At 44.7% G+C, this 16,939-nt stretch overlaps 1 protein-coding gene across 3 annotated transcripts in view; it reads left to right on the forward strand.

The window, feature by feature from the left end:
* The window catches only part of E2F3 (E2F transcription factor 3), a 43,962-nt gene that overhangs the window by 14,532 nt on the left and 12,491 nt on the right, over nt 1–16,939 (forward strand). For all 3 annotated transcript variants that reach the window (XM_037380272.1, XM_037380273.1, XM_037380274.1), the window contains exon 2: nt 16,558–16,669. In XM_037380272.1, the coding sequence (XP_037236169.1) occupies nt 16,558–16,669 (112 nt within the window). The remainder of the gene's footprint in view (nt 1–16,557; nt 16,670–16,939) is intronic.

Below are 16,939 nucleotides of genomic sequence, written 5' to 3' on the forward strand. Positions count from 1 at the left end.
GGTTGGGGGTCTGGTCTGTGCTACTAGGAGTGCTTCCGTGACGGAGGGGGTTCCTGGGATTGTCCTGGGGGACACTTTGGGGGTGTGTTGTCGCAGGCAGTTCACGGTGATCCAAGTCGGTGCTGCCACGATCATGCTGTGTGCCTCCCTGCATCAGCACTGGTGCTTGGACACGCTGGGGATCTGCTCCGGCTGAAGGCAGGCGCTGGGCAAGTGATGAGTTTTCAGCCCAGCGATCTCCCTGGCCTGGCTGGCTGTGTGCTGGGGACCCTGGGCTGCCGACGCTGGCATTCTCAGCACTGTTTGCGCTGTGCCTCCTGACACTCGCCTCCCAGTCCCTGACCAGGGCTCCCAGGCTACGTGTAATTTAATTACAGCCTGACAGCTGGCATTGAAGTAGGTGAAGATATAAATGTAATTTGTGCCTAGAAGTTACGTGTGTAGTGAGCTTGTAAAATACTGGAGGCCTTTTCTGAAATCATCGCTATCGGGAAACACCCCCTGAGGAAAGACCGTCTGTGCTGCTTTGACAGGTACGGTTGCTCTGAGCTGGGCTTTAAAATGACTGATTTTTAACAAATGAAAGTAAAGGTGTTGTGGTCTTGCACAAGAGGTCACAGTATTCCTGAAGCCATCAGTTGGGATGGCTCTTGCACGAGAGGTCACAGCATCCCAGAAGGTATCAGTTGGGATGGCTTTTATGGCCAATAGCTGCAGCCACAGCTGCGAGGCTTATCTTGCATGGGTTGTGAACGTCAGAAAGTTCCTAGAGCTTCTGGCCACAGGAGTGGTAACGAGCTCTAGTCATAGGCAAAGTTCATCAAGGAAGGTTGAGTTTCATGACTGCACGCATTGCAAGGTCTTCTTTCTGCCCTTCAAGCGGAGAGACGAAGCAGCCAGCGTGGTGGTGAGAGCATCCAGGGACCTGCTCAGGCTGTGCCACAGCAGAATTTTGCCCTTGTGACCAAAATACACTGCCGAATTTCGGCTCCATCTTGAAAGGAGGTGTATCGTTGTGGGTGTACGGAAACCTCCCCATACAAACTCAACTAGTGCAGTACTAACTGGAGACAGAATCAGGCCACAAAATAAGAGATCACTTTGAATGTGTTGCTTACTTTTGAACGTAATTATTTCAATATTGATGACTTAAGCAAAAAACTTTGGATGTGTTTATCTCACAATCCTTCCACGCACTGCCTACTGCCAGAAGCTTCAGCTCTCCCCACAGAACCTGCCAAAATTTCTGTCTTTCTCCTGATACTTTCTTTAGCACCATTGTGCATTGAAACATTTGCAGAATAGTAGAATGTGAAAGCTATGTACCATTCCTATTTATTTTGGAATTCAGTGTTTTGCACAAGGAACGCTGTAACCCTGCCATATTTACTTTCTTATATTTAATTTAATAAAATGTATTTACCTGAAGCGGACATGAAATTTCCAAGTTTGCTGTGGAAAGCGCAGAGCCACGCTGCAGAAACTCGTTCCAAGTTAACATGGAGAGTGTGAGGGCTCCTTGCCAGTGCAAAGCGTGGGGGGAGGCCGGGAGAAAGAAGGCTCTCGCTGCTATCATCAACAGGCGCCTGTTGACAGGTTAGCAGTTGTTGATGTCAAGGCAATACAAAAGATTGTCTTTCTTTTTTTTTTTTTTTTGAGTTTTATGCTTCTAAGACAAACCAATGACAGGTGCAGCAGGTTTCTTCCAAGGTGCTCTCTAAAGTGCTTTTGCCTTACCTTGGATAAGGATTCGCAGTCTGAGACAGTGAAATGTAGTCGAGTTTTCTTGGGTGATCTTGGCTTCAGTTTGATACACTTTGGAACTAGGGTTGGGAAAACAATTAGTGTGGAAAATTAGGATTTTTTATTTTTTGAGGGTCTACCACACTAGGCTTTTTAGTAATGGTGGGGGCTTCCCAGGGCTGCCCTGAGTTGTTTTACCCTTCTTCCTACTGCGAAGAGAACCAGGCTGTCCTCCTTCCTATCCATACACTGTTGAGAAAAGCCATCGTACAGCTATTTTTGATCCTATTCCTTTCCATAATTATATGTAGCTTTTATAAATCTGTCTGGATGGAAAAAGCCCGTGTACTTTGGAAGGGCTCATTTAATCTAAATTTAAGGATGTCTCATGTCCAGTTGTGAAACTTGCTATTTTGGTTTGCCCTATCTATGGCTTTTACTAAAACAAGAGGAAAAGGATGAAAAGGAGAAACGGAAAAGTGTGTGTATGTGTGTGAGAGAGGAGGGAAAGATGACTCATAAGTAGGACTGCCTCTGAAAATGAAAAGGATCAAGGTGTACTGATAACAAGAGAAAGTTACAGGTTTTGTGAAGGAGGTACAACTAAATTGTATGGTCATTTATTTTCTGAACAGATTAAGGTACATTTGTGGAAGAACCCGTAAGCCTGAGTTGGGTAGATACTTTTGAAGAGAGAAATCTATTTAAAGAAAGGAATTTTTAGTGCAGCCTTTAATAGGTGATATTTTAGTGCTACGTTCCACTGGAAGACTTCTCTAGGCTTTTGGAAAATCCCATTTAGCTGTCCATTGCCTACGGGATAGTTCTAACAACTGCAGGGTTATACAGCAAGGCAGGGAGCAGAAGGGGAAGGAGGGGGGAAGGCAGCGGTGCTGGAAGCCAAAGGGGCTTTCTCTGAACTTTAGGCTACAATGAATAGAAATTAAAGCTTGTTAATAGACACCTGAGTTTCTGCTTTCTTCCTAGGTGTCGTCTCTTACCTTTGTGCTTTTACAATGTTCCGCTCTTCCAGTCTCATTCTAGCATCCATAAAACTTGGGATGCCCAACAATCTTGAAATAACCCTTTCTGTAGGGTGTAAGTAGCGTGCAGTGATAAGGATGGCGTTACTCTGTATACAGCACTGCAAAAACCGCCTGTGGTGGTTCCTAAAACACTTCCCAGTGGTATCCAGCAGCCAGCTTTTCCCACCTTCACCCTTCTTTTCCTGCCTTTCCTCCACACTAACCAAAAGTAAAAGATAACAAAAGATGTAGCTGCCTGACATGTGAGTGAAGCTGATAAAGATGTTCAATTTTGTAAAGCATTTTGATTTTAAAAAAAAAAAAGTAACTTGGCATGGCATTGGATTAAAAATTGGCAAAGTGACAAGAAAAGGGGCCTTTTGATGGATTGCAGTGAGTATTTGCACTGATCTCAATACTATGGAGTGCTTTCACCATTGTCCCAGAAGTAAACAAAAAAACCTGTTACTGATAGTATTTGCTAGCAGAATAGTGAACGATAACGGAGCTCTCGCAACTTGCTCTGTAGGCACATTCAGACACCCTGTGTCTTTAACACAGCCCAAGGCAAAGCTGTATGCCAGGGGCAGGGAATGCAAGCTATGCCTTATGAAAGAGGGCCTGTATCCTGGAAAGCAGCACTTCTGAGAAGTCTGTAGTGGACAAGCAACTGCACGCCAGCTTCCAGCACGATGCCAAGGAGCGATGGCACTGGGGCTTGCGTCCTGGCGTGGGCAACAAAAGGAGTAGGAGAAGGGGATGCTTTTGCCTCAGTGAATAGTGTTGGTGCGGCTGATGCTTAACATACACGATTTGGCGCTAGTACTTCTAAGGGGAAAATGTTGGAAATAGAAGATGATGTTAAATAGGGCAGCAAAAGTTATTTGAGGTCTGAAGGAGATGCCCTGCAGTCCAACGTTGGCAATATTTTGCTTATGAAATTAATACTAAGGGATGACTTGACTGATAACATACAAGATACAGAATTTGGAGGAGTGGTTGATACAGCTGATGGCTGCGCTGCCGTCCAGAGGGACCTCGACAGGCTGGGGAAACGGGCTGATGGGAGCCTCATGCAGCTCAGCAAAGGGAAGTGCGAAGTCCTGCCTGTGGGGAGGGATAACGCCGGGCACCACGATGGGCTGGGGCCAACCTGCTGGAAAGCAGCTCTGCAGAAAACAGCCTTGGGGGTCCTGGTGGCCAGCAATGACCTCCTGGGCTGCCTTAGGCATGGCATTACCAGCAGGGTGAGGGAGGGGATCCTTCCCCTCTGCTCAGCCCGGGCACGGCGCATCTGATGTGCTGGGTCCAGTGTGGGGCTCCCCAGTATAAAAGACGCGTGGACATACTGGAGCAGGTCCAGCAAAGGGCCGTGAAGGTGATTAAGGTCTCAGAGCATCTGCTATGTGAGGAGAGGCTGAGCAAGCTGGGACTGTTGAGCCTGGAGGAGAGAAAGTGTGTAAACACGTGATGGGAGGGAGTGAGGAAGATGGAGCCGGGCTCTCCTCAGTGGTGGTGAGTGACAGGACAAAAGGCAATGGACACAAACTGAAATGCAATTTAAATTCCGTTTAAACATAAGATTTTACAGTGATGATGATCAAACCCTGGAACAGGTCTCTTACATTGTGGAGTCGCCTTCACTGGAGATACTTAAAACCCAGCTGGCCACAGCCCTGGGCATCCTGCTCTAGGTGCTCCCACTTGGAGCAGCGGAGTGTGGACCAGATGATCTCCAGAGGTCCTTTCCCACCTGAGCCACTCTGTGAGATGATTCTAGTGTTAAAGGACTTCTTAAATTGTTGAACTTGAGCACAGCGAGAACTTAATACTGCAAGCCAAACAATACAAACTCAAAGTGGAAATTAGACTTTTTTTTTTTTTTCAAGTGAGGGGAAATAGTTATGAGTTGATAGCTTCAAGTTTTCACAGAGTGAATGTCTTGCTTTCTGATTTCTCTGCAGAGTTACGTTCTGTAATTTCAGTTCTGGACAGCCTTGAGGTCAGCGGGTCATGTGCCTGCTTTTTGGTGGGAGCAACGGTGTTTGTGGTCTTTCCTGACAGGTGCTTGCTCGTTAAACTTTCTTATAATGCAGATTCTAAAATTGCATGGCAAATTCTTCCTCTCTTTGGCCACCCAACAGCTTATTGTTAACGGCATAGCAACTAGGGGAAATCTAGTGGTCTGCGCTACATAGGAGGTCATGTTAGAAAGTCAGGGTTCAAGATCAAGGGATGGGTTAGAGGAAACCATGAATTAATTTCATCTTCAAATTTGAGTCTTAAAGGTAGTACTCATTTTTCTGGAGAAGACATCTCAAGGTATTTAGTTAGGGAATGCATAGGAAGGCAAAGCGGAACGGATAGATTGTCAGGTGTGGGTCAGTTTTGGTGTAGAGCCAGGTCCTTGCTTGACTCTATGACCTGAGATGTTCTGGTTCACCAGAGCCAAAAATTTTTCAAAATACACTTCATAATCTGAGAAAGGGCAGCAACATTAACTTCTTTTCCCCTAGAAATTTTTTCCCTGTGATGACACATCTGTTTTGGATGTTGTCCTGTAAATGAGGCTATCGCATCAGCTTTTTAGATTGTCCCATCTGTGGCATGACAGAATTTATCCAGATGTGAAAAAGAAAACCATTTACTCTACCAACACTCGTTCACTTTTCTTACCAACTGTTGTCATCTTGTCTTGTTTTTATTCCCTCTCTGTCACGGGGATGAAGTAAAACTTGCTGTTTGAACAAATTTATCTTCATTTAGCCAGCGCTCCCAGGTTGCTCTGCTCCTTGGTGTGGCTGATGGAGTGATAAAGCACTGCTGAGGCAGGGTGTGCGGCGCAGCGAGAGCTGGGCGGATGAATTGTTCTTTGTGACATTATGCAGAATTTAAAATATTAAGAGTTCAGCTCCCTTTGTGCTGCCACCTGAGCTGCCCACTGCCGAGCTGAGCAGCGCAACAGGCGTGAATGCGACAGCCGCCTGCCGTGGGGTGGGGAGGGAAGAAATCGCCAGTACCCAGAGTTTAGCAGCCCAGCCAGGTGAAAATCCAGCTCAGTTTGTAGTGAATGTGCTGTGAAGAAGCCTCCTGATGGCAGTACCAGCTCCTGGTCAAGGATGAAGGGGGCTGTCAGCCACCGCTGGGGTCTCTGGCTCCCTGCCATCTGCCGGTCCCTCCCTCGGTCTCTTCTTATGTGCTTTTATCTATTTCTGTGACTTTCTGCTGACTTGGTGCCTCGCTTCTGGCTGTTTCTAGGGATAGTTGCCTTTGGATATGTTACCCGTGTTTCCTGTTTCTTGGGCACTTGTTATTTATTTTTGTTACTCTGCGGTTTGGTACGTGGAGGAGGTTATTGTGTTAACTTCAAGGTTACTTGAGGATTTTTTTTCTGTCTTTAATGGTACTAGTACTTTCCTTTTAAAAACATACCTAATTAGCTTGTGAACGATAAATCGATCTCTTCATGTGAAGTCAGCATGATAGTTACTCCTAGGTGCAGAAGTGACTTCTGGGTTAATCTGTTTGGACACTGTTGGGACTTCCTTAAACTGAACTAAAACCCGCACAGTTTACGTAACGTACAGACCTGGCCTGTATTACAGTAAACGCTTGGGACCCTGTGTGGTCTGACTCAGTGAGACTCAGCAAAAAAACTTTTGGGAGACAACCAGACCCAGATGCGATGCAATGGTTTCCACTTACAATGTCCTTTGGACGTCTATGTAATATTTTTATCACCTTTAATGGATCCAAAGTACATTTATTACTCTCAGGGAATCCAGCTGTACGTTTTTATACTTGTATGGAACTAGGTGAAGGAAATATTTTAAAATCAAATGTTTTACTACTTCAGATCTGACTTCCCTTAACTAATTACATTAATTGAACCAGTAGTTAGATGTAAGAACCATCGTGCCTCAGGCAGTGAATTAAAAATATGGAGTTAAGATTGGTATCGACTTTTTTTAAGAAAGGATTCTCCTCCTTTGGGGGCATGAATGCCCAACACTAATGCCCATGTGGGTCCAGGTATTTAAAACTTGCTGCCTTCTAGTTTGTAGCTCTTTGCTGTAGTTTCTGAAGCATTTGCATATGGATCCTCTTTGTCATTAATTTTTGGAAGAATGAACAAGTTAGTTGGTTCATTATGAATTACCTGTCAGTAAAGCCATGCAGTCCCTTGGCACAGTGTAGTTATATACATATATATATATCACACAGACACACTTGTACATATATATGTATATATACACACACAGACATGCATGTACAGTGCCAAAGGACTGTATATATGAGGTATAACTCCATACTGGTATTTTGCAGCAAATGCAGGAAGATTCGGTGTGCCAGCATGGGAAATCTCAAACTGTAGACCTGCACAGAGAAGAAAACTTGCGCTCCAGGAACTTCATTAGTGTAATTCCACACATGCTGTCCTTTCTTCTAGGTGCCCAAGGAAAACAAAGCTCAGGATGCTGTGGCTTAGGCTGGCAATTTAGTGAGCAAACTTTGTGCTGCAAGCCCAATCTTGCATCGCTGCAGTGCACCTATGCTGACATAGCCCTGGCATGGTTTTACCAGCGCTCTTCCTCCTCCCTTTTCACTTTGTTCATATCAAATCTGATTAATTACATCTTCCTAGAGAGTTTTATGATGGCATTCTATATGTTCTGTAAGGAGGGACTCTCTTCCCGATTCCTACCTCGGCATGCGTGCCCAGTGTACTGCTATTTTGGTTTTTAACCTGTGTATCTGATACTTTGTGGCGTTTACTGGAATTTCCTCAAAGGAAGTTCACCCCGTCCTATTCTCCAGCTCCCTTAATATCTTTCCTCCCTCCTCCCAGGGCTTGTTTGTTTAGCAGACAATTTGGCAGACAACTGGCAGTGTTTGGAAGTTGTTTGCTTTTTTCTTTTTTTTTTTTGAGTAGCTGTGCTGATTTCTACATATAGAGTGGAAGCGACTCAGTGGAACTAATCCAATCACAGTCTTATTTGAAGTTAATGACTTTAAAAAAAGAGTACTTTTAAAAATAGGCCTGAAATTCAAAAGGCAAAATAATCTCGAGGATGTATTTTGAGACTGACTGCTTTGCGATGGTTTTTTTTCTTTTCTTTGGGACAAACCTTAAAATTATATGAAAGATTTCTTTCCATGGGTCCCGTTCGGTTTTAACCTCACTCTTTGGGAAGCTGGAAGTCTCTGGAAGGGCTGAAGCGCTTGCGGGCATATGGGGAAGTGGTGCCCAAACAGGATTTGAACTATTGCTTTCATGTTTGGCTGACTTCGATCCCGGGGGTTCAGCTGGAGGTGGTGGCCCTGCGGTGTGGTTGTTCATATAGACACAATACAAAGAAGTGACACCGAGAAGCCTCTTACGTGGCTGGTTGGTTGTCACGTCCTGCTGGCCCCCCCTCCCCAGCTGCTCACTGTTAGTTGGGAAGTTCAGCATCAGGCCTGGTTTATGATGGTCTTGTTTTCTTGAAAGGATGTGTGTGGTGAGAAATTACTGATACGAGCTGCAGCTGCAAACCCTTGGGCTTTGCTGTGGGGGCAACAGCCTCGCTGCAGTGGTGTGAGAATGGCCAGGGGCGTTGACATTGGTGTGTAGGACCAGGCTGGCATTAAAGCCTGCAGGTCGCATGGCTAGTCTTCCTACCATGGTCTTGCACGATTCCCCAGGGAATTGCAGGGAAACTGTTGTGCTGCACCCAGTCACGCCAAACCCCCTGCAGTCAGGATTCCCCCCACTGCCACCCCAGATGCTGGCTGGTCTGTCTGTGCTTCTGGCAGTGAGTCTTGCCTGGCTGTCCATCTGTTTTCTGGAATTTTTATTCCCAGAGCTTCCACGCCGTGTGGGCAGGAGCAGCGCAGCCCCAGCAGCCGCTGGGATGAGGGCGTAGGTGTTGCCGGAGCTGTTCTCAGGGCTGCTTAGAGCCGCGTCTGCTCCTCACCTTGGGGCAGTTTAGCAGTTGAGATGAAAACTGGGTGCAGTTTCCTGAAAATAACTTTTCGTATTTCAACATGAAGTGGTAACGGGAGCTTTCAAGCTGTAGTACAGCACAAAGCTATTGCTTCCAGTAAGAAGCAATTGTTTCATATTTGGTGGAAAAAATTGCAGTAGAAACATCTCAGATGATTCATTTCCTATGCAGCCTAGGTGTAATTCTGTTGGTTTGAGGCCTGAAACGTGGTTTATGCTTTGGTTTATTTCTTGCACAACCGTTGTAATGTCCTTCCCCTTCTAGTGCAAAGAAAATACGAAGTACTGCACCCATGTAGGAGAATTCAGATAAGCTGCACGTTTTGGCAGTGGCCGCTGTGCTAAGCGCAAGCCTGACGCTGATCCCACAAGCAGATTGATGAGCAGAAAATGGAATATCATCAGATGGGTTGTCTGTAAGGCAGTGTCTGAGTGCCTTAGCTGTGGTGATGGGGAGATGCTCTGACTTTCTGGCAGGTCAGCTCTTCACGAGATACCAGGATGAAAAAAACACAAGCAGTTAGCACCTTCAGATGATAACCCTCTTTTGGGGAAAAATAACCCGCTGTAGGGGTAGGGCTAGGAAGAAACCACCAGTTTTCATTGCTGTGTTTGGCTGCTTTCTGGGTTTGGTTTATTGTGTTTTGTCTAAATGAAGTTGAAAAATGTTCTGTTCAGGCAGGGCATCGATGCACAGTGCTGCTAACGCCAGCTTGCCGCACCCCGAGCATCGGGCATGGCTGAAAGCAAACCTGGCCCTTTCGGGGGGCATTAAAAGCGGCATCGTGTGCCGTTCTGCGGCAATGGCTGGAGGCACCCAGGGTGCTCGCCTTGCTGCTCTCTGCATCTTCAACCGGAGACGGGACAGGCAGTGCTAGGTCCCTCTGGCTTGGGTCCTGCCTTCCAAGAGGGATCCAGCACTGAAACTTGGCCACCTGCATCTTAACTTTTTTGATCTAAATGTAAGCCCTGCGGTTTGATATTGAAGCGCTGACAGTTTGTGGCCTCCTCAATGCTCCTGATACTTCTGAGGGCGCTGTGAAAATAGAAAATGGGTGGAAATAGGATGGTTTAATTAGGCCTTGGAAGAAACATCACCAGAGTAACGCTATCAGCCCTCAGCTGTCAGGGTCAAATGCCTAATGAAGAGGGGCTCCAGGTGATCAGAATGTAGTTTAATTTGGTAATTGTCAGATGCCTCTCATTGAATTATAAACCCAATTAAGACACTGAAAGGCCATTTTCTTTTAATATTCATCTATATTAAAAACAAACAGTTCGACTGTAGCTGAATGAACAGTTCCAGTATAGGAGCTGGAGAAGGATTTGCCTCAGTCAAAACTGTTATAAGATGAAAAAAAAAAAGAATTATAGTTTAGGAAACACAAATTGATATCGTGGAAAGGACTTTTTTGTCCTCTTTTTGATACATTTGCCATCTTCTGAGAAGAAAATGTGAGGCTTTTGTGTTGGAGTAGGTTGATCAGGATGATTTCTGCAAGCTGTGTTTTCATTTGCTTTAAAATGCTTTTTTAAATGTTACTTCAAATACTAGCTGCTTGTCACTCCACTAATAATCCTGATTAATAAGTAGCGACACTTCAGACTCCCGTTCTTCCTTGTGCTGGTTTTACAATGTATTCCATTTTCAAGGCACTATTTTTGTGTATCATTTTAAATGCTTTTACCTCAGTCTAATGAATGGGCTATGTGTAAAGCTTCATTTTGAGGGCATGCTTTCATGGAAGCACCATTCCTGGTCTTGTTCCCCTGTGTAAGGCAGTGTGGGAATGCATGCTTTTGACAGAGAAGTGAGTAATATTTTTGGGAAGAGTTGAGAGGACTTTTAGAACTCCCCTTTTAAGGACATAGTTTGTTATCTTTTACATGCAAGTAGTTTAATTCCCGGCTATTGCTTTGTCTTCCTATTCTTAAATACCCTTTTAATGGTTTTATACTGTCAGTTCATTACCAACACCAAGCATAGTATGGTACAAATTATTGGTACCTGTGTGTAGAGAACACTGGGGTAAATAATTCATGGAAGAGTGAAATCCCTCTCCCTCCCAGGAGTTTGAACTGCAAATGGATCTCCTCCTTGCTCAGCAGAAATAGGAATGAAAGGAGGAGCTGTCACCAGGGGGGCGAGGGCGGGAGCTCTGGTCATCCTCTTGCATCTTTTTGGTGACCTCGGGTGCTTTCTCGCTTGCGCGTGGACCAGCAAAGCTCAGCCCTCCCTCGCAGAGGGCTCCTCCACTTTTGTCACTGCACCTCTCCCCATTTTTCCATCTCTCTGGTGCTGGCCGGAGTGTTTGCTGTGCCCTCGGCTGGGTGCAGCCCTCGGGCAGGCACTCGGGGCTCTCCACATACCAGTCTGTTCATTTGAGCATGTTCAACATGCACAGCCTGTATCACCTTGTTCAGCGGAGAAATTGCCTTAACATATGAATATTTCCGTGTGTTCACCCCAAGGTGCCTTCTTCCCTTTGCTTCTTGTCTCGTACTCCTTCCTCATCAAGCTCCAGCTTAATTTATCTTTTCATGTAAGATGTTTGCTTTCTTCTCTGCAGCTCCTGACCTCTGGAACAGCTTTCTAGAGTTCATGCCTCAGAACCTTGGCTTTTAAATTGCATTTTTCAGTGACTGCTTCATTTGGAAAACGTGGAAGACGGTCTGTGGAAAGTGCGTGGGGACTGGTAAAGTGCCTGTGCTGCGGCTCCCTCGCTGCAGTCAATGTTTATCTGTGCTCCCTGGGCAGGCTTGCATCCCCTCCCCGGTAATATCAGCACTGTGGTGGCATACAGAAAAGCTGCCATTTTATCTGCCTCTTGCAATTGTAATATCTTCTAGAGACTACGCTGGGCTTAGTTATCTGCCCTTGCTTAACTTGCCCAACTTAGTCCTTGCTCTGAGACATTGACACAGCTGAGCACTGCGGTGCATTTCTCTGGCTTGCTGCTTAGTTCGCTGTCAGCTATCACTTAATACACACACAATTTCTTCCTTGCTGTGCTTGGTCATTTCCAGTCTTCCTATTTTTCCTGCCCAGTCAACCCTAAATGGGAGTTTCTTTCCAGCTCCTCATCTCATTGTTTTTTTTTTGTTTGATTATTTTTTTCCTTTTAATAAATTATTTTATCTTCCGTCCCCATCTCAGCATCTGAGTTCAGCTTTTGTCCCTTTGTATTTAAATCGGAGTGCTGAGGCTCTCCTATACCCTGGATGCCTGCTAGGGGAGCAGGGGACTTAGATGTGTCTCATCCTGGACAGGACCTCCCAAGAGATGGCATGTGCATAGCCTGGCGGGCCCGAGAGCTGTGGCACTTGCAGTTTGAAATGGAATTTGGCTCTTAATGTTTATAATGAAAATGTACTGACTGCACTTTTTCAATTTAGGATTGTGAGTTAACAGAATATGCCCAACTTGGATCATCCTTCTGTCAAATTTTTACATGCCTGCTAAAGCCTAACACGTGCAGGAATATTTCAAAGGGTTTTCAGAAAGTAGCACAGGTAACATTATTTTTCTTAGGTCTGTCTCTTGCAAAGAGTGCAACTGTCTTGCATCCAGTAATACAGCTGAGAGAGGCTTCTAGCAGGAAAAATTTCAATGTGCATAGTTTGGCAAAGCTGTGCTCCATGGTTTTATCGTTGGAAAGAATTAGAGGAGGGTTTACTGCATCTTCCCTCAAACCTAGAAATATAAGCCTTGTAGAAAGCGAGACTTTGGTTTGACATGGTGCAGTCTTCAAAACCTGATGTTGGCAGTCTCCTGCCATGGCACTTCCCTCTCTGCTATCTCGATAAAACTCCATGCTGGCTGTTACCTAACGCTTAGCGCTGCACTGTCTGTTATGCTCTTACAAAGTGACTCTCTGACTTTTGTGTTTTCTTCTTAATCAGTGCTGGTTTCTTTCCCTAAGAACTGAAGTTGATAGCTGTGTGACACGAAAGCCAAGCCGCTCCGATGCCAAGCTGATGCCCCGAGGGGCATGGGGGGTGTCCCGCTGCTCCTGCCCAGCAGCTCCCAGCGCAGACAAGTCACCCACAAGGGATAACGTGGCAGAAAACTCCCTCCTGTTTTGGAGGAGAACCAGTTTCTGCTGGTTGTGACCCCTTGAGCCAGCTTCCCGTGGGGTCTGATGGGGACCCATCAGTCAAGCACTGCCCACACCAGCATACGGGGACCATGCAGGAGAAGAGGTGGTGGCAGCAACCTGTTAGACCCAGGTAGCTGTGAGCGCAAAACAGCCCATTAAGGGGAATGGGCTGTAATTTCCTGTTTCCACCTTTTTCACCCCTTTTTTCAATTCATGAAAAAACAAATTTGTGGGTTTTTTTCCTAGTGTTGGGTACCTGCCTCCAACCTCTTCTTAAAAGTTAATCCCCGAGACTGAGTATTGTAAAGTGAATTGCATCAGATCCTGCCTACTTGAAAACACAGCTTACCCTAGGAATTTTTAAACTCTTTTCCTATTGAGAGAAGTGTTCTCATAAAGATGTTCTTGTGGCTTTGCCTCTGATGTTAATTGTGGTAGCAGTTTGTTTTGTTGTTTTTGGGGTTTTTTTGTTGTTTTTTTGTTTTAAAAAAGGAAATGGAAGCTAAAAAGGCATTACTACATAGGAGTCAAGGTGCCACCTGTTTTTAGTGGCCTGCACTGAAGAGTGAATCCATAGTTCTGTCTATATTGGGAATTGCTCATAGTACTGGAAGAGAAAATTGAGGCAAAACAGGTGTTCCCACATTTTTCTTGTCTCCACTAAGTGGTTAGGTAGGTGGTTCAGCTCAGTAGGATCCTTTCCTGTTACTTTCATGTTTCTTGCTGGATGTATCAATTTGTGGCTTTACCTGTGTCACTGCCCCATGTGTTTTGCAATCCTTTCACAATCCCCCTGAGGAATCTGACTTCCATTTATTGCGCTCAATTTAATGTCGCTGAGATGTTCTTAGTCTATATGTTTCCTATCATTCCCTATCGTTGGGATGCTTTGCACCAGCGTCCTTAGGCTTGCTGCTTCTTACCAGGTCCCACGCACTGTGTCAGAGATTCTGCATGCTATGATTGATGCAAACGAAGAAAAATAAAATACACAGATTTGTACAGGCAGTGCAAATAACAAATGTAGTGTTGTAGTGGAAATAAGTTATGCAAAGTAAGAAGTTTTATTTTAAAAGGGTCACTGGTTCTGCTGATTGTGTTCAGATTTCTGACGAGAACTCTGAGATCAGAAAGCACTGTGAATAATTTTGGAGATGGGAGAGAGAAACCATCCCATCTGAGTCACCCAGGATCTGTAGTGCAAAGAAAAAGGCACTGGAAAATCTTTGGTCTGTAAGTCACGGAAGAAGAAATTAAGAGAATATACCATTTCAGTCCCACATCTTATCAGTTACGAAGCTTTTAAAACAGGAACGGGAAGAGAGCACTTGCTGAGTGACATGTAACACCTGGCCAGAAATTCAACCTTCCCCGGCGTTTACTAAAATTGCCTCTCAATAACTTCACCAAGCTCTTTTAAACTCCTCTAAAATAAAATACAATAAAAACCTCTCTGAGGTTTTCTGTCTGCTTCGTGCCCTGCACAATAACTGCCTCGTGGTGCTGCATCTGTTATTTGGTATTTTTGCAGAAACCCGTGGGCAGTCCCGCACTGCCCGCAGGGACGGCGCTGTCAGACCCACAGGCGTGCTGCTGCGTGGCCAAAGGATGTTCTCGCCACCAAACCAGATTATTTGAAGTTCACAGGAGAAAGTTGTATGTGTTTAACCACAAAAGCAGGGGCAAAATACCATTGTTTGTGTCTTGCAAACAAGTTGAGACACGAAGTTTTGAAGTGTAGTCCAAACCCCAAAGTTTCTCTTCTGATGGACAGAGCCACTGCAAATCTCTGGATTTAAAGTCTTTAGCATTTCCCCTCCTTCTCACACCTGGTTTTGAGATTCTCTTTTATCTTTAATTGTATCCCTTTGGCCTAGTCTTCCCACGCCCTGAATTGTTCCCTTTTCACCCCTCCTTCCTTTTCTCTTATAGTTCTCAGGGTGGAAAACCACTTACTTAAAAAAGTGTGAAATGTGTTTCTCCCTGTGGAATAGCTGTAATCTTAATTTAATCCAATTATGTTGGCTAAACATATTAGCTGGATGCTTTTGTTAACAGTTGACCTTTTTAAAATCTGTGTCCTTGGATTACAGAGCCGATGTCTCAGGGAGAGGAGCAGAGGTGTCGCATGCCCATAGAAGCTGCCACCGATGGTGCGGTGCCTGCATTGGTTAGCACGATGCAGTTAGCTCAGCTTTGCTGTGCGCGGTGCTTGCGTTGGTTAGCACGATGCAGTTAGCTCAGCTTTGCCGTCACTGATGAATTAGCGCCTTGCCCCTTCGCACAAAACACAGAGAAGAGTGGCCTAAGCACTCTGGGCATGATGTTACTTTGTGGGCTTATATGAGTTTCATGAGCTTTAATTTGTCCTTTAAGAAGTTTGATGTTTGCAAATGGAGCCCAGTACAAAGACTTTAGTTAGGTATCCATACATTAATGCATATAAAGTAATTTGTTTAGCACTTTCTGTTGGTCAAAGACCCAAAGTAAAATGCATAAGCTAAATCCACGGTACAGAAATATCTGTCTACAGCTCTATAGCAGAATGTATTATTTTGTTTTGGTTCACTGAGGAGCAGATCCAACCCTTTGGGGCATGTCTAAAGAGTAAGCAAATAAAGTACACTGAATTATTCTACATAATTGAATAAACAACATTCTTTGGAAACAGTTCTTTGGTTAAACTTCATTAGATGTAAAACTTCTTCTTTTTCCTGTGTCTTCCGAGATAATGTTCTTTCTATTGTTAGGATAACAAGTATCCCCAGATTTAATTTCAGTAACCCGAGTAGCATGGCAGGGTATAGAATTGTTTCCAAAGATAGTGGATTGTGTTTCTGTCTAGGAACAAATTCATAATACTGGTGGTTTTCGTTGCAGTTTGTCTACGTGTTGCATAGTTGAACGGTGTCCTTCATTATTATTCAAGGTATACACAGCCTGCCTTTGAGCTGGTTGCAACATCTAGCTGATTTTCAGCCACCATCGTTCTAATAGGATTTTTGCTCCACCTTGCTTTTATGTAGGCAGCTTTAGCGCAAATGTGCTAGTTAACGTGGAATATAGTAGCTGTACTTTCAATGAGGACAAAAATTGTTGAGAAGCAGAGGAGAGCAGTTGTCCAGTGCTGCTCATGATGTCATGTCTCCTATTTCATTGATGGAAAGTTTATAGTAGTGGAAGTTACTTGTCCTCTCAAAGCCATCCTTTCAAATGGTGAGGGGAAAACATAACTAATGCTACCTGTGCACAAATTTATATGGGTGGTGTTGTTTTTTTTTTTAAAAAAAAGTAGTTTTGTAGGTGCATACGTGCATGTGCTTGAGGGATTCACTTTGTTTTTCTTAACTGAAATGGTCTCAACTCGAGTGAGGGTAAAATCTTTCATATGTATTTAAGAAGGTCCAGACTAGACTGAAGTAGATCATACAACTGTCGCTCAGTTTTTCAAATTAAAAAAAAATGCTGAATTTTCAAATAACCCCCATCAACCTAGCTTTTGAAAGTGACATCTTTAAATCCACCTGAGGATTCCAAGAAATCTTCATATTCCCTTGTGATGAACATGGGCTATGAACCTGTACCTTGCTGTGGAAAGTTCTCTGCTATCTGCCTTTCCTATAGCCCCAATATAGTGTTTGATAAAGGAAATATACTTAACAATCAATAAATTTAAAAAAAATTTTGTTTTTTTTTTTAACAGGCAAAACGAAGGCTGGAGCTAGGAGAAAGTGGCCACCAGTATCTTGCTGAAGGACTAAAGACTCCAAAGGGGAAAGGAAGAGCTGCGACAAGAAGCCCAGACAGTCCGAAAAGTAAGGGGACTTGTGACGTGCTGGGTGGCACGGAGGGTTTTATTTTACTAATGAGCTATGAGTGAACCAGTACAACAGGCTGTGTTGCCCGGCCAGAAGGGTGTGTGTGTTTACTGTCCTTGCCTGGACGTGCCTGCAACACAACAACCAGTTCTGTTTAATGTCCTGGCACCTTCACCCATGGCCTGTGCGAGGGGACCGAGCGCACCCTCTGTGAGCTGCGGGCTGGGGGCAGGGGGCTCTGCGAGGGGCTGGGCAGGCTGGGCCCAG

Source organism: Falco rusticolus, chromosome 3 (assembly GCF_015220075.1).
Source record: "Falco rusticolus isolate bFalRus1 chromosome 3, bFalRus1.pri, whole genome shotgun sequence".
Lineage (NCBI taxonomy): Eukaryota > Metazoa > Chordata > Aves > Falconiformes > Falconidae > Falco > Falco rusticolus.